Source organism: Cervus canadensis, chromosome 1 (genome assembly GCF_019320065.1).
Source record: "Cervus canadensis isolate Bull #8, Minnesota chromosome 1, ASM1932006v1, whole genome shotgun sequence".
NCBI lineage: Eukaryota > Metazoa > Chordata > Mammalia > Artiodactyla > Cervidae > Cervus > Cervus canadensis.
In genome coordinates this window covers 38606521-38632929 of record NC_057386.1, presented here as the reverse complement: position 1 = coordinate 38632929, position 26409 = coordinate 38606521, and the positions used below count along the sequence as shown (strand labels likewise).

The 26409-nt window shown below is 52.2% G+C and overlaps 1 protein-coding gene across 2 annotated transcripts in view; it reads left to right on the top strand.

Annotated features, from left to right (window-relative positions):
• The window catches only part of ABR (ABR activator of RhoGEF and GTPase), a 189155-nt gene that overhangs the window by 44302 nt on the left and 118444 nt on the right, over positions 1–26409 (top strand). Inside the window, exon 1 of one of the 2 annotated variants that reach the window (XM_043478761.1) lies at positions 1114–1462. The exons of the other annotated variant lie outside the window; for it this stretch is intronic. Coding sequence (XP_043334696.1) covers positions 1402–1462 — 61 coding nt within the window. The 5' untranslated portion in view covers positions 1114–1401. Of the gene's footprint in view, positions 1–1113; positions 1463–26409 lie in introns of those variants that run through there. 2 annotated transcript variants of the gene reach the window in all.

The window sequence follows — 26409 nt, the reverse complement described above, 5'->3', positions numbered from 1 at the left end:
TTGCAGCATCAGCAGAAACCTCACTCTCTACGATGAAAGCAGGGTAAGTGGCCCAGCGCGGGGTTTCCTTGTGGGCCTGCTGCCTCCCTTCCCTGGGGTTCAGGAAACAAGCTTCGGGCCCCCTGCCCTGGACCACCCTAGCCTGACCCTCCGGCCCCTCCAGTCCCTTCTTCAGAGTCCTTTGGTCCAAGGAGGCCTGCAGCTGAGTTGCCTTGGGTCTTTTAGAACCAGCACCCAGTGGAAGGCATAAAACTCCCCCACTCCAGCTTCATTGCCTGTTTTTTTGGGGGGGCGGGGGAGGGGGCCGATGGTCTTAGAAGGAATTTTGTTTCTAAAGGTCTCTTCTCAGAGGCATCTTGAACCCAGACTTCCCTCAACTTGTGATTATGCAGCCATGGTGTCCCTCCTTAGATGCGCTGCGGTTGGAATCCCCAGAGAAGGTTCCTGCGGGGACCCAGCAGAGACCCTGGGGTCTCTCCTCTGACCCTATTTGTCCTCCACGGCCCCTCGACGACCCCCTCGGCCTCCTGCCTTCCTCTGCCCGCCGCCTGCCTGGTGTGAAGGGCAGGGAGCAGCCTGGCTTTTAGGTCAAGGGTGTCTAAATAGACGAGGCAGTGTTAGGGTTTGGAAGGAAGGAGTCCTTGGGCAGCCAGCGCTTCCCGCGGGCGGGCTGGACGTTAACCCCGTCCGCGCCGCGCCCCGGGCTTGCCGAGAGGAGGGGCCTGGCAGCCGCACTGGCCCCTGAAACTGCGCTTAGAGATCCTGGGGTGGCAGGTGATGTCACCCCTGCGGGCCCAAAGGTCTCCCCGCAGCACCTTAGTCTGCGGGTTGCCAGAATTTGGCCAAGCCCAGCGAGGGGGAGGAAGAGGAGTCAGGGTCTGCGTCGCTCCCCGGAGACCCCCGCGGACCCCCTCCTCAGTCACCCGCTGGAGCCCCTCTCCGGGTGGGGGACACCCGGCTGCTCCCCGCACCTCCGCCGGGGGTCTAGAGGCGTGCCGCGGCGGGGGAGGGGGCGCGGGAGCCTCGCGCCGATTGGTCGCGGCTCCCGCCCCCCGCCCCCCGCCCCTGGGCGCCGCGCCGCCCGGGGGAAGTTGCTAGTTGGCGGGCGGGCTGCGGGGCCGCAGCTCCGGGATCCGCAGCGGGGCTCGCGGCGGCCGCAGGGGCCGGAAGGGCTCCCGGGGGCGCTCGCCGGCCCTCGTCCGCCCTTTCCCTCCTCCCGGGCGGCTCCGATTGCTCCTCCCTGCTACCTGTTTCCCTGCCTCCCCCTCGCCTCCACCCAGCGCTCGGCAACTTCGGCCTGCGGGGCCCGCCGCCCGCGCCCTCCCTCCTTTGTTGTGCGATGAGGGTCGGGTTTCCGATCTGACGGAGCCTTCGCCGCCGCAGCCGCGCGGAGCCGCGGGCATGGAGCCGCTGAGCCATCGGGGCCTGCCGCGCCTCTCTTGGATCGACACCCTCTACAGCAGTACGTGTGTGCGCGCGGGCCGGGGAGGCCGGGCGGGAACGCGTCCCGGAGCCCCGCGTGGAGCCCCGACGGCCCCCGGGGTTCGCGTTGCCGGGCTTGGCTGGAGCGGGCTGGGGGCTGCGGGCACTGCCGCCCAGGTGCCTGGCGGGCCGGGAGGCGGGAGGAGCGGCTTGGCGCCCCGCGATCAGTCGCGGATGGGGTCCCCAGAGTGGACTTCCAGCCGGAGCAGGGGTGAGGGGGGCGCAGTGGATCGACGGGGCCAGGAGAGCTGTGTCACCCCTCTCCCACCTGTTGTGTAACCGAGCTTTCCCCAACCCTGGAGCGGAGGGGAAGAGCCCCCTAGGGTGTTGACCCCCGCTCCCCAACTGGCTGCTCCTTCTGTGCACGCCGAAGCAGAAAGGCCATTTTGGTGAAGTCCTTGGCGCCTGGACTTGCCATCTCAGGGACACCCTGAGGCCAGGGTGTTTCGGGGTGGGGGTGGAGTCCCCCTATGGTAAGGGAGACTGTAGGTGTCGATCTCCGTGGGGCTCGTAAGGATGAAGGACCTAAAAACCCCCAGCTCAGCAGTCTTTCCTGCCAGGCTCATCATCATCCCTACCATCACCCTCCTTCCTCCCCTACCCCACCCCCCAAAAAAGAAAAAAACCCTTCTCAGTGTCTCCACCCTCCTCGTTCCCAAATCTGCCTCGATCATGTGATTGCTCTTGCACTGGTGCTGGGGATGTGTAAGTGATCACGCCTACCTTCTGGGGGCTTGCGCCCAGGCTTGAGCGCCCCCTTCCCCTCACCCCCTTACCCCCACCCCACTCTCACTCTTGCTTAAGTGGCTAAAGCACTGCATTTTGCCCACCCCTCCCTTGAGACATCGTCCCCAAGCTTTCAGTGGTATAGGAAGAGAGAGGGTTCTACTGGCTCCTGAAGAAGGTAATAAGTGGATTTTGCCCTCTCTGGTCGCTTCAGTGGGACCAGCCCACTTCCTCTTGCTGGGTCTCCTAGCCTAGGGTCCCAAGGCAGGGGCAGGGGTCGGGGGAGGCAGGTGGAACCAGGTTCCCCCTTCTGGACTCTAGATGCCATGGAACAAGGATACATGTAAGGATTAACCTGGTTCGAATGGTGGGGAGAGTGGACAAGTTGATGCCTTGTACCCCAAGTTCTTGTCCTGGAGGCTTCTCAGTACTCATTACCCAGCCTCTGACCTCTGTATCCCCTTGGGTCCCCATCATTCCCCATAGCTTTTTCTCCCCCCTCTTCTCCTCCCCCTCCATCCTTTTCCCTCCCCTATCCCAATCTGTTTTCCCTTCCTTTCCTCCCCCCAGCAGTTCTCCTTGTGATGGTTCATTCTGCTTTGGTTTTTCAACATCAAAAGAGCAAAGCTGGGTCCCCTGGGTGTCAGTCCTGCGCCAAGCCCAGCCACTCCATCTGCTCCTTCCCCCGCAGAGGCCAGCACCATTGGGTGAAGGTCAGGGTCCACGGCTGCTGTGTGGCGTGTGTGCACACATGTGTCTGCCTGAATGGGGGCACACATCTGTTCAGAGCCTGACTGCAGATCAGCTCCTGACCCCAAAGGGAGGATTAGTGACCTCCTCTTCACTGTGCGCTTGCAAAAAACAGTCATAACAATGCCTCATATTCACATGCAGCTTATGTTCCGGAATATTTCTGGCTCTTTGCAAAACCCAGTCCTGCTTTCCCTATTTCCCAAGGCATAGAATCCTATGAAAACCTGCCTCTGGCTTTCTCTTCATTGCTTTAAAGAAGACTCCCCTACCTGATCATCTGGTCAATTCCAAGTTTTCCTGTCATCCTCCAGTCTACCCCAACACCTATCTCTCCACCCCCCCACCCCCCACCCCCACAACACATACACAGCCTGGAGCAAAGCAGCAAAATTGCTTTGAAAATTTCCAACTAGAGGAAGGTGGGATTGGAAAAGGGAATTAGACTGAGGGCTTCTTTGTGGGGGGTGCCTGTTAATCAGCCCTGACTCAGGCAGTCTGGCATCTGAGCTGTCTACCCTTCTGCTGCTGCCTTGGGCTCTGGGCTCCTGGGGCAGCCTGGATGGGGGCGGGGGGGCACTGGCTTGGCAGCAGTGTGAGGAGTCCTTGCCTCCTTCTTCCAAACAGCTTATTGGAGAGCTGTAGAATGAGGCTTCCTGGGCAGGTGCTGTGCAGTCATGTTTGGGCTGTTAGCCATGAAGTTTCCTCTTGACAAGAGCCTAAATTAAAACAAATACCCGAGCTGTCATTTGCCTGGCAGCATGGTTTTGTGGCTCCCAAAGAAGTTCCCATGCCTCTCGGGAAGCTATTAGGTTACAGGTCTCACAGTCCTGGGGTGGCAAGTCCCCACAAAAGCCCAATCCATCAGGAATCATAAAGGGGGTGGGCACAGGGTGCAGGGTAGCCAGGACACTTCTCAGGGATGTGCAAGGCCTGGTGGCAGTGTTAGTAGCATCTCCAAGGGCCTCCCATGTGCCAGGCACTGTGCTGGGTGCTCTGCATCCAGTCTCTGCAAACCTCACAACTCTGCAAGATGGGTAGTCTTATCTCCCTTTTACAGGAAAAGCGGCTGGCTAGGCTCAAATCATTACCCTAGGTCACATGACTGATAAGTGACAAAGCTGGGATTCAGATCCTACCCCAGGATGGTGAGGAAGACTCTTGAGTGTCACCCAGATATCTCTGAGCTTATTCACAGTCTTGGAATGGGGGACATCTGTCACTCTGGTCCTCTGTCTCAGCATTGTCCCCAAAATGGTCCAGCAGGGGAAGGGGTCTCAGTGACTCTGAGCCTCACTTGACTCTGTGTCTCTTGGAGGAACTGGAGCCTGGTCCTGAAGCCTGGGCAGGGGTGTTTGAGGCCCTGTCTGATTTCACTGAGGCATACTTCTTGCCTTGGGAATTGTCATCTCATTCTTTCTGGTTTTAACAACTGTACACACTTCCATGGCAGGTTGATGGTCCCTTGATAAGGGGTAGACAGCAGACTCCCTCTTTCCCCTATAGTTGAAGTCCTGAAGGTCTACAGTGATGGCACAAGGAGGTGGGTTGGCTCCCAGCTGCCCATGTGATCTGGGATGGACTGGAGCAAGGTCTTTGCCCGTGGTCAGCTAGCATGGTGGATGAGGGTTCCCGCCACCCTACTTCCTGTCCCCTGGACCATTCATTTTCCTCCATTCATGTCATAGCATCAGCTTTGCCTCTCAGTGCCTTGCCTAGATTATTTCCCTGAAGCTGGTGTGTTTCTCTCTGTACGGATTCTCTGCCTGTGTTCCTCATTTTATCTTCTTTCACCACTCCTGCCACTAAATACTTACCACTTTCTCTTGGCTCCCTTCAGTACCATGGGATCAAGTTGGATCAAATTAAGTTCTATAGAATAATAAAAATGGGGGGGGTGCTCTGAAACTTTCTCTTGTCCCTCTGAGTGGAGGTGAAAATCTTTCACTGTATGTTCAGGATTTTTTTAAGAGAGAACTGAGGACTGCATTTAAGGTACATTTAAGGTATCTCTTTGCCCTTCTAGCCTCTTTTTTGTCCCAGGAGATTGAACTCTGGCCTCAAACATGCTGACTCTGTGGAGCCAAGCAAAAGCCTCTATTATTGGGATGTCATAGAAGGCAGAGCATGATCATCTGTTATTAGAACCTGCCTTTTGGAGCTTACTTCTGTTACCTGAAACAGCATTTCCAAGGGAAATTTCTGTCTCCGGTGATATTTTTATGCCCCTAACAGACTCAGTGCCCTGTCTAATGGCCAGGAAACCATTTGGGGCTATGAGAATACAAACCCATCTCCAGATGACCATGAACCTGTCTCAATTTCCCACCATATTCCTAGGTTAGCTGCACCAAAGACCAAGCCACTGGCCTGACAGTCAGTGTGGGCTTGATCAGGGCAACTCTCTTACCCAGGCCACATCAGACTAGCCCAATGTGTGCCAGTGAACACCTGCAAATGGATGCTTTCTCGTCCCATGGCTAAGCCCCAGTCATTTATTCCTGTCTGTCATCACCAGCCTGTAATTGACATGACTGCTGGAGCCCGATAGGTGGGTCTGGCAGAAGAATTAAGTCTCCTACTCAGAGAAATGTAGTTTTTCGTCATTGTTGTGATTGCTGGTGTTACTGTTCTTTAGAGAAAGGAAGGAGTGACAAGAACATTTGTGAAGAATCAGCTAGGTGGGTAGAAGATGGGAGGAGAGTGGGTAGGAGGGAAAACTTGGGTTGTTCTCTGGGTCCGGGGGCGATTCTGACAACTTTGTTATGCACACTCCTCTGTAGAGTGAAGCTCTGATGTCTCACGTGGGTGCAATGGAGATTAATTGGTTAATATTTCTCGAATGTTTTAAAGAGGAGGAGTGCTATTGAACTGCTCAGCTGTCCAGCTCATCCCAGCTTTTTTCACTGAGCAGATCCACGAAAGGCTGCCAGAGGAGTCTGGAAGGGTCTGGGAAGGGTGCAAGCGGACGGGCAGGGGCAGAGTGTTGAACCAGGTTCTTCGCTGGTGCCTGGCCCAAGGCCTCGTGCCGTAGTAAGCCCACAGTAAGTTTTGGTTGCACGAGTGAGTATGAGAAGGAAAAGAAGACTTCCGGGTTCCTGGCTCCTTTAACTCCTTACTCCATCCGAAACCCCAGAAACCCATTAGCTGGCCCATTCACAAGTTTCTGGCTGTGTGGATTTGGTAATTGTAGTAGCTTGTAGTGGAGTCGGAGACCCCCCAAGGGAGTCCCACGCATTGCTGGGGCTTGTGATTACATGATTGGAAGCCTTCGCCGCCAGTATTGGTGCTGCAGCTGTTTGGCTCGGCTTGAGCCCTTTGGGGTAACAGGCTCAGCAGCTTCAGGACAACCGCGTGTCATCTCCACGTCATCAGCTGCCTCGGCCAGGCCCCTAGCTCTGGTAGGCTAAGGGGATCCATGGGGCTTGGAGGACCCACCACGTTCTACCTACAGGGTCTTGGTGCTTTCCACTGAGTACCAGGGAAGAGGCCTCAGGCTCACCTTTCTCCAGGGCTGCACAGAAGCTGATTTTTCTTTTGACTTGTGACCTTGGTGCACCCATGCTTGCATTCCTTTGGGCAAGATATGGCCAGATGGAGCCCTGGATGCCCCTGGGGGCAGTGGGAGCATTTTGCTTGTCCCCGAAGCTGGGGGAGAACTTCATCCTGTAAATGGGTGAGAAGAAAGAAGTCAGGGCTACAGGCAAATGATAGGATGCACCCGGATAAGAGGGTTTGGGATAGAGGCCCAAGCCTACCCCTTGCCCAGGGCATTTGGCACAGAGCCCTCTGAGATGGGGCCAGCTGGACCCGTGACCCACTGCAGATGGGGCAGCCAAATCTTTCCCACCAGGCTCAGACTTCATTTGGGCCTCTCTCTCGGTTTTCTGCCCTTGCCCTTTATTCCTGTCTTCTCTTCCCCACCACACTGCTGGATGAAAAATGAATATGTGTTTACTGGCCACATAGAAACTGACAGGGTCAATGTGGTCTTTGGGAGACAGGGTGGGCTCCGTGATGAACTAATTGGTCAGGTGCCCTTCCCCCTTTCCTCCACCCTTACCTCTGAGGTCTTCATGTCCCTCAAGACCAGTGATCCTCAACCTTTTTGGCACCCTGGGTGACGAAGATCCCCTGGAGGAGGGTATGGCAACCCACTTCAGTATTCTTGCCTGGACAGAGGAGCCTGGTGCACTATGCACCATCGCAAAGAGTCAGACACAACTGAAGCAACTTGAGCACGCACGTGAGCTGTGGGTTTACTCAGGACTGCTGGTGAAGAATGTGACCATAATTACCTTCATGGGATTGAAGGGCTGATCCTATTAGTGTGCTGGGCTAACCCCTTCCTCCTGGGCATTGCCTCCTGGCCAGCTGTGAGGGTTTAATGGATCAAGATCATGGAGACCGAAGATGATGTATAATTAAGCCTAGTTATTTCCCGAGCTGGGGGATAGCCACTCCCCACAGCAGCAATTGATTTGCTCACTTGTGGTCACCCTATTCAGTTGCAAGTTACCCTGGGCCTAAGCGGCATACAGTCCATCGTTTTGAGTGAATGTCTCCCTTTGAAGGTACAGCTTTAGGAGAACAATCCCTTTCGGAGAGGTCTGGGGTCTGGGTGACTTTGTGCTCTATGTGATGGCACCTCCGGAGTTGTTCCGTGGAACCTCTTAGGGACATATGTCTGAGCTCTGCAAAGCCACATGGAAACCTCATCCTTGGGTCTCTCACAACCACTGGGCCCAAGGAAAAGAAAGCCCAGGAGTCCAGCCAAGTTCATAGATATTAGGTTTTCCATTTGGTTTAGGAAGAATGGAAGAAGCCATAATGTTTAACTAGTCCTACTCTATGTCAGTTGCTGTGCTAGGTACTTCCTTACGTTACCCTAACAACTCACCAAGGCACCTTTTATCATCCCCCTGGCCTGTGGATGAGGACTGAGGCCCTGAGAGGTTTAGTTATTGCCGAAGGTCTCCTGGTTTGAGCCGGGTCAGTTCTCAACTGTAGTTGAGTTGCAGATGGCTGCAACTCTACCTATAGCCGATTTAGCTGCCAACAGCAATAACAATCTTAGCCAACACCCATGAGGACCTACTATGTGTCAGCACTCCCCTGGGCACTGCCCATGTGTTATCACTAATCCTCAACAGTCCCTACCTTATGAGATAGGAAGGAATTATCTCTACAGGGAGGAAACTGTGACTCAGGGAAGTGAAGTGATTAATTCAAGGTCCTAGAGTGCAAGCCAGCAGTTGAGCATAGGACTGGCTTCTTTTATATTTATTTACTTATTTCGGAGAAGGAAATGGCAACCCTCTCCAGTACGCTTACCTGGAGAATCCCAGGGACGGGGGAGCCTGGTGGGCTGCCATCTATGGGGTCGCACAGAGTCGGACACGACTGAAGTGACTTAGCAGCAGCAGCAGCAGCATTTTTATTTATTTGGCTGCATCCGCATCTTAGTTGGAGAAGGCAATGGCAACCCACTCCAGTACTCTTGCCTGGAAAATCCCATGGACGGAGGAGCCTGGTAGGCTGCAGTCCATGAGGTTGAGAAGAGTCGGACAGGACTGAGCGACTTCACTTTCATTTTTCACTTTCATGCATTGGAGAAGGAAATGGCAACCCACTCCAGTGTTCTTGCCTGGAGAATCCCAGGGACGTAGGAGCCTGGTGGGCTGCCATCTATGGGGTCGCACAGAATCGGACACGACTGAAGCGACTTAGCAGCAGCAGCATCTTAGTTAAAGCATGCAGGGTCTTTGATCCTTGTTGTGGCACTCAGGATCTTTAGTTGCAGCATGTGAACTCTTAGCTGTGGCATGGGGGATCTAGTAGTATGTGGGACCAAAGCCGGGCCCCCTTCATTGGGAGCGTGGAGTCTTAACCACTGGACCACCAGGGAAATCCCCTGGCCTGACTCTTAACCCCTTTTTTTCTGACTCTCCCTTGCCTTTCATGGCAGCTGGTATTTTGTGGAGGTTGATTAATCTGTTCATCTCTCTAACTAGAAGGACAACTATGGAGACGGTCTTGGTCCCCGCCATGGTATTCGGACAGCTCTCAGCCTTCAGGTGCCTTGTAAGTGCCCACCAGCTGGGCTGCGTCTTCCTAAAGATGGATCCCAAGGGACCCTCCCATGGGTATTTGGAGCCCCTATCCTAGAGTTACCTCATCCCTGGATTCCTGGCAAGAGGCACTCTGTGTTAACCCCAAAATAAATAAAGAGGAAGGAGAGAAAATAGACTTTGGGGGTAGTGACAGGCAATAGCTAACGCCCATTTTCGAGAGCCGAGCAAGGCAAAGGACAAGTGGGTGGGGACTAGAGAAGGACTTGGCTGAGCCCTGGCGCATTGGCTCTGATCTCAGGCCTTTTTAAATTCACCTCCACAGTTTCCAAAGGGAAATAAAGCGAGCCCTTGGCCATAAATCAGGCCACCATGCACCAAGGTCCTTTGCTGAGGCCCAGGGCCAGTTGGGCCACAGATCCAGCTTCTGCATTTGAACTCACCCACGCACAGCATGCTAATGATGGGGTGGCTCCAGCGCAGGCCCAGAGTCCCCTGCCCAGAGTTCACGCTGGTATCTGGGGCCTTCCACCGTAGCAGGTCCCTCTTTGGCTGGAGCCAGAAAGGCTAGGACATTATCTGAGGGCTTGCTGCAGAGGGTTGGTGTGCGGAGAGTTTTTGGGGTGATGATAAAGAGGGTGAAGGCCTGTCCTGAGCTGACCACCCAAGCAGGAGGATAAAAGTGGAGATGAGGGGAGGGGAGGGTCGCCTCCATTCTCTTCCTTTCCCTTTGCTGCTCAAAATGTCACAGACAGCTTCCTTCCTTCTGAGTCTGCAGACGTTTTTAGGAACTCCTGCTTGGTAGGGTGTCGGGACCCATGAATATCCCCCTCACTGGCTCTTCTGTTTGTAGAGACTAATGTGAAATTTCAGCTGCCCCCACGGTCTTGGGCGTTCCTGCCTCCTTCCTCCCACCACCTTGAACTTGCCCCAGCCTTCTTCCTTCTGCTGCCCTGGTATGCTCCTGCCCTCCGTGTGAGTCCGGGATGCAAGCAGACCAGAGGCTCCACGTTGACAAGTCCATCCTTCAAGTGCCACCGGTGGTGACCTCTGTCCCCTCCCCCACCCAGCGCTTTCTCCCGTTCTTCCGGCCCCGCCCCCAGCCTCCTTCCCCTTCTCCTTCGCTGCTCCTCAAGGGAAAGAAAAGGCATCTTTCGGGGAAGACCAGTGAAACAGGGCTGCCCAAGCCGGGGAGGGTTGAGAGGGCCTGGAGAGCAGATTCTGGTGATGGGGATCCTGTCCCTCCAAAAATGGCATTTTTCTTGCTCGAGCGTCTCCGCTCTTCGTCGTGGGTCGATGCCTAAGCCTTTCCTCACTTCAGCAGGACCGGGAAGCATCCATTTAATAGCACGTGGGAGGAGCTGCTGTTATCAGTTCTGTCTTGAGAGAGGAGCCAGAGAGCTGTGATGGGACCTGGAGATCTGCTCATGGGTGGCCTGGCCAAGGAGTCAACTCCTCCCCTCCCCCCGCTGCCTGCCTTTCCCCCACCCCCACCCCGACATTGGAATTAAGTTAGCAGAGGCCAGGGGCCCCTACCAAACGGAGATTGGACTAGATGTGTATGTGTGTGTGAAAGTTGCTCAGTCTTGTCTGACTCTTTGCGACCCCATGGACTATACAGTCCATGGAATTCTGCAGGCCAGGATACTGGAGTGGGTAGATAAGCCCTTCTCCAGGGGATCTTCCTGACCCAGGATTCAAACTGGGGTCTCTTGCATTGTAGACAGATTCTTTACCAACTGAGCTATCAGGGAAGCCGTGGACTAGATGAGTGACTCACTAACTCTTTGGACTACTGCTCATACAGAATACAGACATTTTACATTGTGAGACAGGGCACATGCAAGCTGAAACAAACGTTTATGGGATAGTACTTACTGTTTTATCACATTTGCAAGGTACTCATCATTTTGTGCCCTTCTAGCCTGTTCCAGTCCACTCCATTAAAAACAAACCCAAGACGTGTTGGTCATGACCTACAACATTGATTTCTTGACCTGCAATATGAAAAAAATAAGTGGATGAGATGCACTATAAGGAATAATGATTTATGAAACTGCCGTAAATATATACCCCTGTTATATACCACTGTTGTGATTTTTGCCAGATTCACACACTTCTCTTATTATGGACTTAACTGTTTTTCTTTCCACTTGATTCATTATTTTAAATATCATTTACCCAGAAAGAAGAAATCTGTATTTCTTACAATAAATAGTTTCCTTGCAAGTAAATAATACTCAGCAGTGTTATTAGTTCTAGTTATATACTGTTGCCCTTGGAAGGCTCTAGGTCTGAGCCTCCTGTGTCTCTGTTTAAAGGGAAGGAAACAGAAGACAGATATTAAAGACATACTGGTACCAAACAGAGGCGGGAAAGATTGAAAGAAATCAGGAAGGGAGTAATTTTCTCAACATGTGCTCTGGTGTGTTTCAATGTAGTGTGGCAAGCAAGCAGGTGCTAATTAGAGGGCTGTGGCATCCACATCCTCTGCCTCCATCCACCTGGAGTCCTGGGCCCCATATTTCCTGAGATGGGAGAGCGGTGGGGGAGAAACTGGTTTTTCCTAAGAACAAATATGCTAGAGCAGATTCTCAAACTCTATTGTGCATTTTTTTAAAGATTATTTTTTTTTATATGAACTTGTTTTTTTGGTCTTTATTGAATTTGTTACTGCATTGTCTCTGTTTTGGTTTTTTTGGCCACAAAGCATGTGGGATCTTAGGTCCCCGACCAGGGATCGAACCTGCACCCTCTGCATTGAAAGGCGGACTCTTAACACTGGAGCGCCAGGGAAAGTCCCTGTTGGGCATTTTAATAGCCTGTGTGTACTTCGTCGCTCAGTGTCTAGCTCTTTGTGACCCCATGGATTGTAGCCCACCAGGCTCCTCTGTCCATGGGGATTCTCCAGGCAAGAATACTAGAGTGGGTTGTCATGCCCTCCTCCAGGGCATCTTCCCAACCCAGGGATCGAACCCAGTTCTCCCACATTGTAGGCGGATTCTTTACCATCTGAGCCACCAGGAATAATGGCCTGAGGATCTTGTTAAGATACAGATTCTTATTCAGTAGGACTGGGCTGAGGCCTGAGATTCTGTATTCTAGCAAGTTCCCGGGTGATGCCAGTGCTGCTGCTGATGGTCTAAGGACCACAGTTTGGGTAGCGGGGCCCCAGGGTTCTTTTTTTTTCCCCCAGAGTTCTTTATACCCTCTCCTAGGGGACTGCCTTAGGGACCCTGACCCAAGTCAGACCTTTCTGTTTCCCAATCAGAATAATGAAGCCATTGATGGGACACCTGGTGAGTACCATACCTGAGCTGGTGCTCTCACGTTCACAATCTCATTTCATTCTCACAGTAAACCTGTGAAAGATTGTTACTCTCATTTTAAGGAGAAGAGGGAGTGGCCGTCGTGACTGGCCTCTGCTGGGGACTTCACCGAGGGGAGGGGACACTTGTCATGTGGAACACCCTAAGTCCCCTTTGCCTACCCTCTTCCTGAGTGACAGAAGCCCAGGCAGCTGGCCTTCATGAGTTCTTCTGTCTAGACAAAACCTTCCTTGTCCCTACCCCCCAACACCCCCTGCCCAGAGCAAACTTTGGTGTTAATGGAGCAGAAAACCTCAGTTGTTAATTTTCTAGTGCATCATTGAGAGGGTTAATGAGCAACCAGCTGGTGTGCCACCCAGCCCTGTGGAAGGGCTGTGTTTTCCTTTGCATTTGGTCTGTAGACGTTTTGCAGACTCTGTGGCAGCTCCTGACCTGGATGAGTCAGTGGGCATCTTGTGCCATTTTTGGGTGCAGAACTTTTAGAGACCCAAAGCAGGGGCTTTTTTTTTTAAATTAAGTTACTGTTGTCTGCATTGGTCTTGGTTGCTGCGTGCAGGCTTTCTCTAGTTGCCAGGAGCAGGGGCTACTTGCTAGTTGAGGTGTGTAGGCTTCTCATTGCAGTGATTTCTCTTGTGGAGCTTGGACTCTAGGATGCGGCCTCAGTAGTGGTGATGCACGGGCTTAGTTACCCCACAGCACGTGGGGTCTTCCTGGACCAGGGATCAAACCAGTGTCCCCTGCATTACAAAGTGGACTCTTAACCACTGGACCACTGGAACTTTGGGTCCTGTCTTCGCTCCCTGGAAAGGATGGGCGGGATGCAAATCTGATGAGGAGCTGTTTCTTGCCTGAGGACCCGTGATGGCTGGTCAGCTCCCATCACAGCCAGGCCCTGGCTGCAGACACCTGAGCAAACTCCCTCCCTGACCCTGAGATGCCACTCTCTATCCAGCTGGCTGGTACTACACTCAAGCTGGGGGTGTCCCAGGTGATGCTAGTAGTAAAGAACCCACCTGCCATTGCAGGAGACATAAGAGATGCTGGTTCAGTCTCTGGGTTGGGAAGATACCCTGGAGAAGGCCATGGCAACATACTGCAGTATTCTTGCCTGGAGAATCCCCTGGACAGAGGAGCCTGGCAGGCTACATGGGGTTGCAACCATGGGGTTGCAAAAAGTCGGACATGACTGAAGCAACTTAGCATGCACGCATGTGCCCACCCACACTCAACCTGCTTCCATCTACTTCTCCTCTGCCCAGAAATCCTCAGTGGGGCATTTTCTCCCGCATCCAATCCAAATGCCTTCAAGATATCCCCCGTGCTGCGGGACACCTCGCACTATCCATTCAGATTTGCCAGCATCCCAGCCCGTGCCCCCTGCTCTAGCCACTAAGACCCCTCACCGTTCTGCAGCCAACCTCTGTGCCTAAGCCTCAGCCCTGGTTACCACCACCTCCAGGAAGCCCCTCTGCCTGATTATGCACTGGCCTCAGTGAGCATCCCAGCTCAGAACCGGAACACTGCTTGCTTAGGCCACGTCACTGAGTCCTTTTATCTGTTGTTTCGTAGTGTTTACCAATGTAGACATGTTGTCATTTCTTCTCTGCCAGACTCTAAACTCCTTAGAGGCACGAAGAATAACAAAGGCTGCCATTTATAGGGTGTCAGACAGTGTCCTTAAGCACTTGACAAACAATGTCCCATTTAATCTTCAACCCCCCTGCAGAGCTCTCAACTATTTTTATCTGTTTTTTTTACCCCCCAAGAGTCTGGAAAGGGTAAACAGTTTTCCTAAGGTCACCTAGCCTAGAAAGAGCTGAGCTGGGCTCTCAACCCAGGTCTGTGTGATGCCCTAGCCTGTGCTCCTCACCAGAGGTTCTCAGATGCCAGGGCCCTCAGCGTGAGAACCTGGGCTTGGCCTCTGGCATCTGTGTGTTTGCACAGCTCTGCACGCCCAGTCTGATTTGGGAACTGACTCTTAAAAACCACTGCATGCACCTCCCTTTCCAACACTCAGCTGTGCCCTGAACACTGGAGAGCTTGGAAATGCATTATAGCGGGTGAGGGGGTATGAACAGAAGGACACTCTAGGGGGAGATGCTCTAGGAGAAGGATGTGTTGTTTTAATACAGGGGCCACCTAAGAGAATCACGGGGCAGGGAGGATGCAAGGAGGCACTGGAGCTAAGCAGGGGGAAGACAGACAGCCAGCTAGAAGAGGCTATTGGAGGGACCTCCCTGGTGGTCCAGTGGTTAAGAATTCACCTTGCAGTACAGGGGGTGTGGGTTCCATCCCTGGTCAGGGCACTAAGACCCCACACGGGATCCCACATGGTCGGAGCAACTAAGTTTGTCTGCCGCAAGTAGAGAAAGACCATGCACTGAAATGAAGAGCCCGTACAGCCAAAATGAAAGTAAAATAAAATGTCTCTTTCTAAAAAGCGGAAAGAAAAGGCTAATGGAGAGGTCAAACGATCGACCCTGTCTCTGCCCCAGTAGTAGCTCAGAGCCTCACCTTGACCCACTAATCAGCTGGTGCATCTTGTAAGGAAGCAGATCCTGATACAGTAGGTCTGGACAGGGCCTTCCTGTTTGGCGTTTCTAACAAGCCCCCAGGTGATGCCCGTTCAGTAGGAAGGCCCTGGACTCCTCAAGCCCTCCTGGAGGATCTGATTCCATCACTCACTAGTCTACCATCTTCCCGCCTCCCTCCTCCCTAGAGGATAAAATCTAAACTCCTTAGCACACATGGTGGGAGCCTTTTCAGACACTGTCTCCAGCCATCTCTAGCCTCACCTCCTGCTCTCTTTATCACACTCCCCACCCTGCAGCCCCACTGAATTCTTCACAGCTCCCCAGACACACCACCATCCCCAGTCAAAGCTGCCTGCTTTTTGCACAGGCTGTTACTTTGCCTGGAGGCATGCGCTTTGGCCTTTCTCAGCCAGGTGAGGATGAAGCTGAAGGTCACCTTCCTGGGAAGTTACAGACTGGGGAGTGGGCTCTAGACCCCTGGCTCTAAGAGAAGCCCCCTGGAGGTTCCTAGACCCCTTCCTGTCCCTGCTCCCAGCAAAGGTTGGCCAAGGTCCCTGACCCTGTAGAGGAATCAGGTGATTTCGTTGTCCTGCTTGGAACATTTGTTGTGTCTTGTCACCTTCCACTAAAAATAGAGCTGAGAATGACTGAAGTGGAGCCCCAGTCTGGTCTGGGAGAGCAGAGTGGAGCAGGTGGGCCATTCTGCAGAGCCCACGAGGCCAGACCATCTGTGGGGGCTCTGGGAAGGGGGCCCTGTGACCTGGGCCGGGGCTTCCCAGATGCTGTGGTCATGCCCTGGGCTCTGAGAGGCCAGCCCATAGCCGCTTTCACTTTAAGCTTTTCTCTCCTGGCTGTGGAAATATTTCAGGACTTCCGGAGAAGTTTCCTTTGGTGCTTCCTGAGTTTTCTCCTGGGTTCTTTTGCCTCCAGATTTCAGCCCCAGCCAGGGGCAGCTCCCGGAAGAGCTGCGGGTGCCTCCCTGGCTGACCACAGCCCCCTCGGGGACCGCCTCCCGAGCTCCCTCCCCTGCAGGAAGGCTCCCCAGTGCATTGGTTTTGGGGAGCAGTAGCCCCCCCCGGAAAAAATTTTTAAAATGTCTCTTCCTGCATTCAGGCTCCTGCCTGGGGGCCGAGGAGCAGGTTCTGGATGCTGGCAGGTGATGGAGGGCTGTATCTCTGATTCCTGAGCCCTTCTGAGCACAGAGCAGCCAGAGGGAAGGGGGCAGAGCCTTTGAACGCTTGCTGGGACAGTTACCTCGGGTGATTGACTTCACCTCTTTGAGCTTCCGTTTCCTCTTGTATAAAATGAGAACAATCTTATCAACCCCACCAGTAAGGTTGCCCAATTTTTTAGCAAATAAAAACACAGGATGCCCAGTTAAATTTGAAGTTTAGTTAAAACAATGAACACTTGTCTTAGCAGAAGTATATCCTATGCAATATTTGGGACATGTGCATACATGTTCAGTTGTGTCCAACTCTTTGTGACCCCATGGACTGTAGCCCACCAGGTTCATCTGTTCATGATATTTCTCAAGCAAGAAAACTGGAGTGGGTTGCCATTTCCTTCTCCAGGGGATCTTCCTGACCCAGGGATCAAACCTGCATGTCCTGCATTGGCAGGCAGATTCTTTACCACTGAGCCACCAGGGAAGCATTTGGGATATACTTACACTCAAAACTTCTTACTTGTCCAAAGTTCATATTGTACTGGGTGTCTTGCACTTTACCTGGTGTCCCTACCTCTAGATGAAATGGTGTGTATGTAACACTTAACAAGGGACCCATCTAAATGTTCCTTGCTCATCTCATTACTTTCTTCTCTCCTCTGCCACCCCCTGGCCCCAAGAGGCTGAGCTGTTTGTTTCTTTGGAGTAGTCATAGAAATATAGAGGTTGTTTTTGTAGAGCTGACACAAAAAGTAATGAACGACTAGTGGAAAAATGCCAATAAAAATAGCTGTCACTTACCGAGCACTAGTTATGTGTCCCACGATGTTCCAAGCACTTTTTGTATGTTAACCCCCTTACTCTTCACAATAACCCTTTGAAGAAGACACTTATCTCCACTTTACAGATGAGAGCCCAGAGGCAGAGATTAGATAAGTAACCTGCTCAAGGGCACCCAGCTAGTAAGTGATGAGCTGGATATGAACCCAAGCAATCTGGCCCTCATATTGTTGGTGTTAAATGGGACATTATACTGCATCTTGCCTACCGACTGCCATAGCTAAAGATGTAAAGTTCCTTTAAGGTCAAGGACATGGAAACCTACAGAGATGGTTTCCCAAAGCAGGTGATAACACAGCATGCTCCCAGAGTGGGGTGTGACTTTCCAGGTTCCCCTGAGGTCCTTGGATGGAGAGAGGGTTCAGTCAGGCATGAGGAGCTCACGCTTGGGTTTATCAGTTCCTCCCCACCACCCCTGAATGTCATGGAGGTACTGGCCATGTGCCAGCCTGTCACCTGAGGGCATGAGCTGGCCCCAGGTGATAGCTCATTCCTGAGGTCCTGCAAACCCTAATCAAGTCCTTTTCAATCTTATTAATTAACAGATAACTGTGCCACAGTAGGATGTCTTCTCGAAATTCTTCATGATTCTCTAGAATAGAATGCCTTTCCTTTGATAAAATGAATGTTAGCTTCCCTGGTGGCTTAGCGGTAAAGAATCTTCCTACCAATACAGGAGACCCTGGTTTGATCCCTGGGTCAGGAAGATCCCCTGAAAGAGGAAATGACCACCTACTCCCGGTATTCTTGCTTGGGAAATTCCATGGACAGAGGAGCCAGGAGGGCTACAGTCCATAGGGTCGCAGGGTCGGACAAGACTGAAGCGACTAAGCAGCAGCAGCAGAAAAGTACTTCTAAGAGTAGAAGGAAGACAATCCACGTGCCGCTGCCCCACCCCCGAGATGACACCGTCCTCCTTGCTCTTCCCTCTCTGGCCTTGCTCCTTGCTCAGGGTCTGGCCTTGCAGCCTGACTGTGCGTTCCCAGCAAAGACCAGGCTGTAGGCCAGAGCATGATGGGAACCTCGAATGTCCCAGCACCACCCCTGGATGCTTATGCCAAAGGGAATGGTGAATCGGAAAGAGCATCTGGAAACCAGGAGGTGCTATCCTGCCTTTTCTAGAGTCTTGACTGGCTCTTCACCCCCGTCCACCCCGGGAGCAGCAGTGTGGAAGTGCCTGTTGTTGAAAGGGGCTGCCTGGCCCCATCCCAGCTTATGACTGGAGATCAGTTTCCGGCATACTTTGTAGGTAGCTCTAGAGGCTCTACTTGGCCTGAAGCCCAGAATCCAAGTCTTCCCGCCTCTTTTCCCACCACAGGCCTCCCCCAGGCTCAACTTCTCAGTGCTGTGGTCTTTCCTCACTTTCTGAGGGTTAACTCCAGTTCATTCACAGAGAAATCCGAGACCAAGAGCTTTGCCTATTGCCTCTGCTCCCAGCTCCTTCCATGTATCTGCCATCTCTTTTCTCCCTGTTCCCCAGGGACTACTCAGTAGGTGCTTGTTGGCAGGTTCAGAGAGGCCCTGGTTCATTTGTCAGGAGATCAGTGTCCCCAACCTGGTAATTTAACTGCTGTGTTTGTCAGGGTCCAGCAGGACACAGATGGCACGCTCAGCCCGGGGGTTTGGAGAGACTTGGAACAGGACTATGACCAAAGTGTGGGCAGAGCGAGGGGAGGGTCTGGATCCCACACCTGGAGACACAGAGGCCCCGTGGGTGGCTTCCTGGCAGGAGCTGCAGCCTTCAGGGAAAGCACGCAGCCTGGGTGGCCCACAGGGAGGAGCTGCAGGGAGAGAGATCCCAGCCTGGCACCCCTCCCTTCCTGTGACCTCCGGCTGGGGCAGAAAACAGGGTGGAGGGCCAAGGAGAACGGACCTGGAGGGGTGTGCTGGAGGGGTGTGCTCCGGGTAACATGATGCTCTCTGGATTCTTCCCCATTTGCAAAGGGAGGGTTAGAAATACCCACCCCAGGACTTCCCTGGTGGTCCAGTGGTTAAGAATGCGCCTTCTAATGCAGGGGACTTGGGTTTGATCCCTGATCAGGGAAACTAAGATCCCACAAGATGCCCATCTAAGATGCCCACTAAGCTGGTGCACTGCAACTATTAAACCCGCGTGCAACACATAAGACCTGATGCAGCCAAATAAATAAATACTTTAAAAGAAAGAAAGAAAGAAATACCTGCCCCATGCATGTCCTGGGGCTGTAAAAATCAGCTAAGATAATGAACAGTGACGACATGTGCTCATCGTATCATTTAATACCAGAGTAAGGGATAATTGTTGTTGTTGATAAACACTCACTGGGTATCCCCCACAGAACGTGTCTTACACATTCTCACTTCTGGGGAGTCTCATTTTCAAGGGACATATGGGTAAAGGAACGAGAAATTGCAGAATTGCAAGAGCCTGGATTTGAATCCCAGAGCCCCTGCTTAATGTTCATATGCATCGAGCAAGTCATTTAATGAGCTTCCCTGTGGTGAAATATACCTCACTGGGGTTCAGAAGAGAATGGATGCTGTCATTACCATTAGCCAGTGCTCGGAGGATCTACCAGCATCCCTCATCCCTCAGCTGGGTCCAGACTGAAGGGGTTTAAGTTTGTCCCCCCCAAAATGTGTCAGTCTTAATCCCTCACATTCACCCTCACTCACTATGTGGAATAAAAAAAAAGTGAAAATGTTAGTTGCTCAGTCGTACCTGACTCTTTTTGACCCCATGGGCACTGAGCTCTCCTGTCCATGCAATTCTCTGGGCAAGAATACTGGAGTGGGTTGCCATTCCCTTCTCCATGGGATCTTTCTGACTCAGGGATCAAACCCAGGTCTCCCGCAGTGTATACGGATTCTTTGCCATCTGAGCTACCAGGGAAGCCCCCCACCCATCATAGACCGAGGTAAGATCACCATCCTAAATTTTGTGTGAATCATTCCCTCTTTTTCTTTAGAGTTTTATTACTCAGGCATGTGTCCCTGAATGATATAAATGTAGTTTTGTCCGCAACTTATATAAATAGACTAATAGTAGAAGTATTTTTCTGTGACTTGCCTTTTTCTGCTTTAAAGTATGGTTTTGAGACTGGTCATTGTTCTTACCTATAGCTCTAGATTATTCGTTGTCAAAGCTTCGTAGAATTTCCATTATAGGAATAAACTACAGCATATTTGGTGGTAATAATGGTACACCTTCGTTTTTGGACAAAATCCTAAGTCGGAGAATCATTTTACTCTACAACACAGCTCACACACCTTATATATGTGTACATATAACTGTTTGAATTAGTTTCATAAAATCATCCTCCCTTAGTATGTGAGGTGCTCCTTTTCAGTCCGTTTCAAAAGTGACTTGCCAGGATTTCCCAGGTGAAGAATCCGCCTGCCAGTGCAGGGGACACAGGTTCAGTCCCTGGCCAGGAAGAGTCCACGTGCCATGGGCAGCCAAGCCTGTGAACCACAACTACGGAGCCCCTGCTCTACGAGAGGCGAAACCACCGTGATGAGAAGCCCGTACACCACAACAAAGAGTAGCCCCCGCTCACTGCAACTAGAGAAAGTCCACTTCAGCAACGAAGACTCAACACAGCCAAAAATAAATCATTAAAAAAAAAAAATGACCTGCCAAACTGATCGCATGATCCACTAATGGGTCAGCCTGCAGTGGCTGGATGCTCTCCCCCAAGTGTCCCGTTTGGTGGCCCCGTGGTCCTGTGCCCAGCAGACATGCCCAGGGCACGGCCCTGCTGCTTTTCTCAGGGCTATCTGCCTGCCTACTGCTTGCCACGAGACCATGGTGGTTCTCGTCCTTCCATCTGTCCAGGCTATAGGCTTCTTCCCACCCCTGTTGGGCATGTTCTAGCTATGGCCTTGCCCTTGTAGTTGCTCCATCTCATGGACTATGGCATGAGGGACACCAGACCCCGGGATCGTGTTAGAATTGTGCGTGCAGTAGAATTACTGATTTAGTTGGGTAGCAAGAGAGAGGGTGGTGTGTGAAATCAGATGGATTCCAAGCTTAGCCATTCAGTAGCTGTGTGACCTTGAGCCAGACATGTGACCTGTGTCTCAGTTTCCTCATCTGTAAAATGGTGAGATTACAACTGTAGTACCTACTTCATAGGGTGGTGTGTGGCTCACATGAGTTAATTCATTGTGTAAGTGATGGCTATTATTACTACTGAGCCCACCCAGGCATCGGGGCTAAAATCTATCCATTTCTTTGTTAGCATCCCTGGGCAGAGAAACTATATTGGGAAGAGGTCAAAATACCCAGTTAAAATGAACTTGGAAGTGGCTAGAAGAGCTGGTTCTGCACTCAGAATTCGTGTATTCAGATCTCAGCTCCTCTGTTAACTAGCCTTGTAACCATGGGGGATGAGGATTGAATGCATTACTATGTGGACCAGCGGAGAAGGCAATGGCACCCCACTCCACTACTCTTGCCTGGAAAATCCCATGGACGGAGGAGCCTGGTAGGCTGCAGTCCATGCGGTTGAGAAGAGTCGGACATAACTGAGCAACTTCACTTTCACTTTTCACTTTTATGCATTGGAGAAGGAAATGGCAACCCACTCCAGTGTTCTTGCCTGGAGAATCCCAGGGATGGGGTCTCACAGAGTCGGTCACGACTGAAGTGACTTAGCAGTAGCATGTGGACCAGGCATATGGTAAGTGGGTACTGTCTGCCCACCAGATAAAGCCTCCTGAGGGTGGAGACTGAATCTGCTTTGCTTCCCGGTTGTGTCCCTACTATCTGGCACATAGTAGGTGACATCAGGTTATCTGTCAGTTGAATGAAGGGAAACTGTGTTTACCGTCCTTGGAGAAAAGTTTATTCAGCTCCTTCATCTATTTTTTGATTAAGTTGGGTTATGTGTCTTTTGATTGTAGAATTGTAAGATTCCCTTATATAATATAGCTACAAGTCCCTTATCAAATATGTGATCTGCAGATTTCCCCCATTCCTTGGGTCGTCTTTTCACTTTTTTCTTTTTATGTTATGCGTATTTTACTTGTTTTACTTTTGGCTGCGCCACTTGGCATGTGGGAATCTAGTTCCTCTACTAGGGATTGAACCCATGCACCAGCAAAGTCCCTCTTTTCATTTCTTGATGGTGTCCTGTGAAGCACATGCGTGCTCACTTGCTCAGTCATGTCTGACTCTTTCCGACCCCATGGACTGTAGCCCACCAGGCTCCTCTGTCCATGGGATTTTCCAGGCAAGAATACTGGAGTGGGTGGCTATCTCCTCCTCAGGGGATCTTTCCCACCCAGGGATTGAAGCTGCTTCCCCTGGTCTCCTTCAGCTCCTGCACTGCAGGCGGATTTTTTACCACTGAGCCTGCAGGGCACTCCCCCTGTGAAGCACAAAAGTTTTCAGTTTTGATGACATCGGGTTTATCTCTGTGTTCTTCGTTGTTTGTGCCTTTGGTGTCTTATCTCAGAATCCTTAGCCAAATCCAAGGTCATGAGCTTTACCCCTATTTTCTTCTAAGAGTTTTGCAGTTCTTCAATCCATTTTGCGTTAATTTGTGTGTGTGATATAAAGAGCCCAGCTTCATTCTTTCGTGGGTGGATATCCAGTTGCCTCAGCACCATTTGTTGAAAAAAACTATTGCATGATCTCAGCACCCTTGTCAAAAATCAGCCAACCATACATGGATGTGTTTATTTCTGGACTCTCGAGTCTACTTCATTGATCCGTATATCTAGAGAGCCACCTCCCGTCTCTGACAGTTTACCAACTCTGCCCATCTGCTCTCGATAGTCCTGGAAGCCCCCCACCCCCCGCCGCAGGAAGTGCTAACGGAACATCCCACAGCGGAGTGCGATCTCCCTAGTGGCCCCTGAAATTAATCACTTTCCGTATCTGTCAGGGTGACCACGTGGAGGGCCCAATGTGACCGGCCCTTGAGGGCACACGGGGGAGGGTTCCATGGAGATGTGCTTCCCCTCCCTGCACTGGCACGCCTGCACATCTCCCAGAGCAGGGTGCAAGGTCCCAGAGCAGGGCTGTTCGTGCTGAGGCCCATCTCCTGATTGGGTGGATACCCTTGATGCAGGCCAGGTAGGAGGGAGCCTTGGGCGGGAAGTGGCCGTTGGGATGGAAGGGAGGGGAGCATTCCTGGAACCAGAGGCATCTTCGGCAGGACTGCGGCCTCGGGAGGGAGAGCCTGCATCCATGGGTAGGCATGGGGAGGCTAGAGAGGGCCACTAGCATCACCAGGCTCTCATCCTAACATGGCTTCCATCCCCGTTTCCTAGTGTGTATCTGTGTGTGTGTGTGTGTGTGTGTGTGTGTGGTGTGAGCCGGTGACTTGACCCCCATCCTTTCTGAGGGCTTGTTTCTTCTGGTTGCAGGACGTTTGTGCTTTAAGAGGTCAGTGGCTTTTGGCCAGTTTGTCCTTGGTGCAGTACTTTGTTATCTCACATTGACTCCAGCCACTGAATAAGACTCCCCAGGGCAGCCGGAGACCCTTGTGGCGTGGGATGGAGAGCTGGGAGGATGGTGCTCTGAGGTACCCTGGGGATGTTCTAGCTTGCACAGAGTTCCAGATTTATGGAACCCAGGCAGAGAACACAACTGAGCAGAGAAGTGTAAAGTTGTATTAATACCTGTTGGGTTTGGCAGGCAGGGCTGCCTGTGGGCTGAGAGAAGCGGGCATGCCTAGCTGGTGGGGTGCCCGCTCAGAAGGGGGAAAGGGCGCCACATGGTAGTAGAGAGGCCCAGGGTACAGTGTGTCCCCCCGCCCCTACAGGTCTCCTAAGGCTTTGGAGATGCAGCTTCCCCGAATGACAGCCACTGCAGTGACACTGTATTTGTCAGGGACCCGGGAGGAGAATCCACTTCTTTCTTCCTTAGATCCCTAGAAGCAGCACTGGGGGAGAGCAGAGATTTCTGTAAAGTGCGCCCCTCTCTTCCCTCCTCAGTTGTTCTCCCCCCTTGCCCGCCCCCGAGTGGGAGCAGAGCGTTGTGAGCTGAGTTGGAATTGCTCACTGCCTGAGAATTGCATCAGCCCCGCCTGGCAGGCTGGAGCGGGAGCCAGTTGCTATGGTGACCACTAGGCTTCAAACCAGTGAGAAGGATGGCTTAGTCGCAGGGTGTGGTTTTCTCGCCTGGGATGATAACTTGGGATAGGCACACAGGTCTGAATTCCCAGCCCTTACACGGAAAGATGCATCATCTGCTCAGGTGGGCTTGATAGACAGCTGCTCCAGAAACTGACATTGCTCAGATTGGGTGTGTGTGACAGAGGACACAATTGACTCCCTTCCACCTCATACTGGGGGCCGTGGGTGATTTGACCAAGTCAACCAGCTTCTGGAGGAAGGGAGGGGACCAGGATGCAACCTTTCACCCAGAATGGAGGGCTCCTCTGAATCCCAGCCAATGAAAGCTGCTCAGGCTGCAGCATGATTTTTTTTTCCCCCAAAACCACCAGACAGAGCTCATTATCTTGCTAAAGGTAATGGCTGCTTGGCCAAGCCAGCACCATACTCTTAATACTTAGTTCAGATTTTGCCTGCAGAGGGAAAGGAGGTAAAAAGTCCATATTCTAGCCACATAGAGCACCTTCTGTGTGCTGGTTGGCACCCTAAACACTGTCTCATCATTTCATCATCTCCTTACCTCTGCACTAACTAGGCTGTGATGCTGTCCCCATTCGGCAGGGGAGCAAGCCATGTGACCTGGAGAGTTTAAGTAACCGGCCCAGAGACCTCAGCCTAAATCTTTGCATTTTATGTTCAGCGTTCTTTTGGATTCTAGATGCCCTTAGGACCAGGAGTTCTTACGATGTCCAGTAAAGAGATACACAGTACATCTAATGGAAAAATCTTGGCCATCTCTCTCTCCAGAGAAAAACAGTTTCTAGGTGGGGAATGGTTGACTGGAGCTATTTCTGATTTCTGAACGGGAAGAATGAGAGATGTGGGTGTTGCCTGCGGACAGAGGCAAACTCAGGAAGCCGGTGGTGAGGTCAGGACAGGGCGTTGACAAAGTCCAGACTTGGTATGGAGACAGCCGGGGATTTCTGCCTGGGGCCCTCGAGGGGTGCGGACCAATTGCCAGATGAGTTCTCAGCAGAGAGGGGTCTGGTGGACTGGTCTGGAGTAAGATGTAGAACCAGCGCACAAGTAGACCCTCAGGGAGAGCCTGCCAGTCAGTCAAGAGATCTGACTTGCTGAGCGTATGAGGCAGAGTATGGGCAGTTAACACCCAGAGGGGGGCGCCACTCTTAAGTGCCCTTTAGATGTAATTCCTCATTTCATTTTCACAGAATCCCTGGGAGTTTGGTTGGTACTGTTCCATTTTGAAGATGACATAGAGGCACAGAGAGGGTGAGCGACTTGCTCCAGGTCACACAGAGGGTTAAGAGGTAGCGCTGGGGATTCAAGCCCAAGCAGTCTGGCTCCAGAGCGTGAGTTCTTGACCAGAATGTTCTACCATCTCTGCTTGTACCTTCTGGAAACCTGATAGCGAGTCAGCTGGTGTGGCCCACCCTGAGGAGTGTGTATGGGCATATGTGTGTGCACACACATGTGCACACACACGCGTACACCAGTATGCTGGCAATGGGAGGGAAGGCTCGTGGCTCTACTTGTGAGCTTCTGTGTGTTGATGGCGGCCCCTGTGTATCTGTCAGGGGCCCAGGGGGACCTGTACCTGTGTATGATGCCCTTCCTCCTTTCCTGCCTCCCTCTGTGTCTCCCAGGAGGCCGGGCGCTCCGCCCTCTCCGGTGTAGAGCTGTGGAGGATATTAAACGGCAGACCTTGAGCCTGGATGGCTGGCCTAGTTGCATTAAAGGGCCCAAGGTTCCAGGAAGGAGCTCAGATCTCAGGCTGAGAGTGAAGAGCGGCCCCAGGAGGAGCAGGCAGGGAAAGTGGGAGCCCAGTTGTTGTGGGGAGGGGCCATTCCCCTGTGCCTCTTTTGGTGCTTGGGTCACCTGTGTGCTGCCCACAGAACGTGCAGCTGCTTTCAGACCAACTGAGCTGCCTATCTTCCCCAGGGGCAGGATTGTAGGGAGAAATAAGATAATAAAAATAATGAAATAACAACAACCATCCTTATTTACTACATGGCAGGCAGTGGTCCTAGTGCCTCTACTTGGACTAACTCATTTAACTGTCCAAAAGCTCTATGAAATAGTTTTATTATTATTATCTTCATTTTATAAAGGAGGATGCTAAGGCCCAGAGAGGGTAAGCAAGTTGCCTGACGTCACACAGCTAAAACTGGGATTTGCGTTCCCAGAGCCAAGCCCCAGGTGGCGCTAGTGGTAAAGAACCCACCTGCCAATGCAGGAGATGTAAGAGATGCAGATTTGATCCCTGGGTAGGGAAGATCCCCTGGAGGAAGGCATGGCAGCCCGCTCCAGTATTCTTGCCTGGAGAATTCCATGGACGGAGGAGCCTGGCGGGCTATAGTCCATAGGGTCAGAAAGAGTAGGACGTGACTGAAGCCACTTAGCAAGCACACACGCAGCCGGGTTCCAGAGCGAGTGCTGTGAAA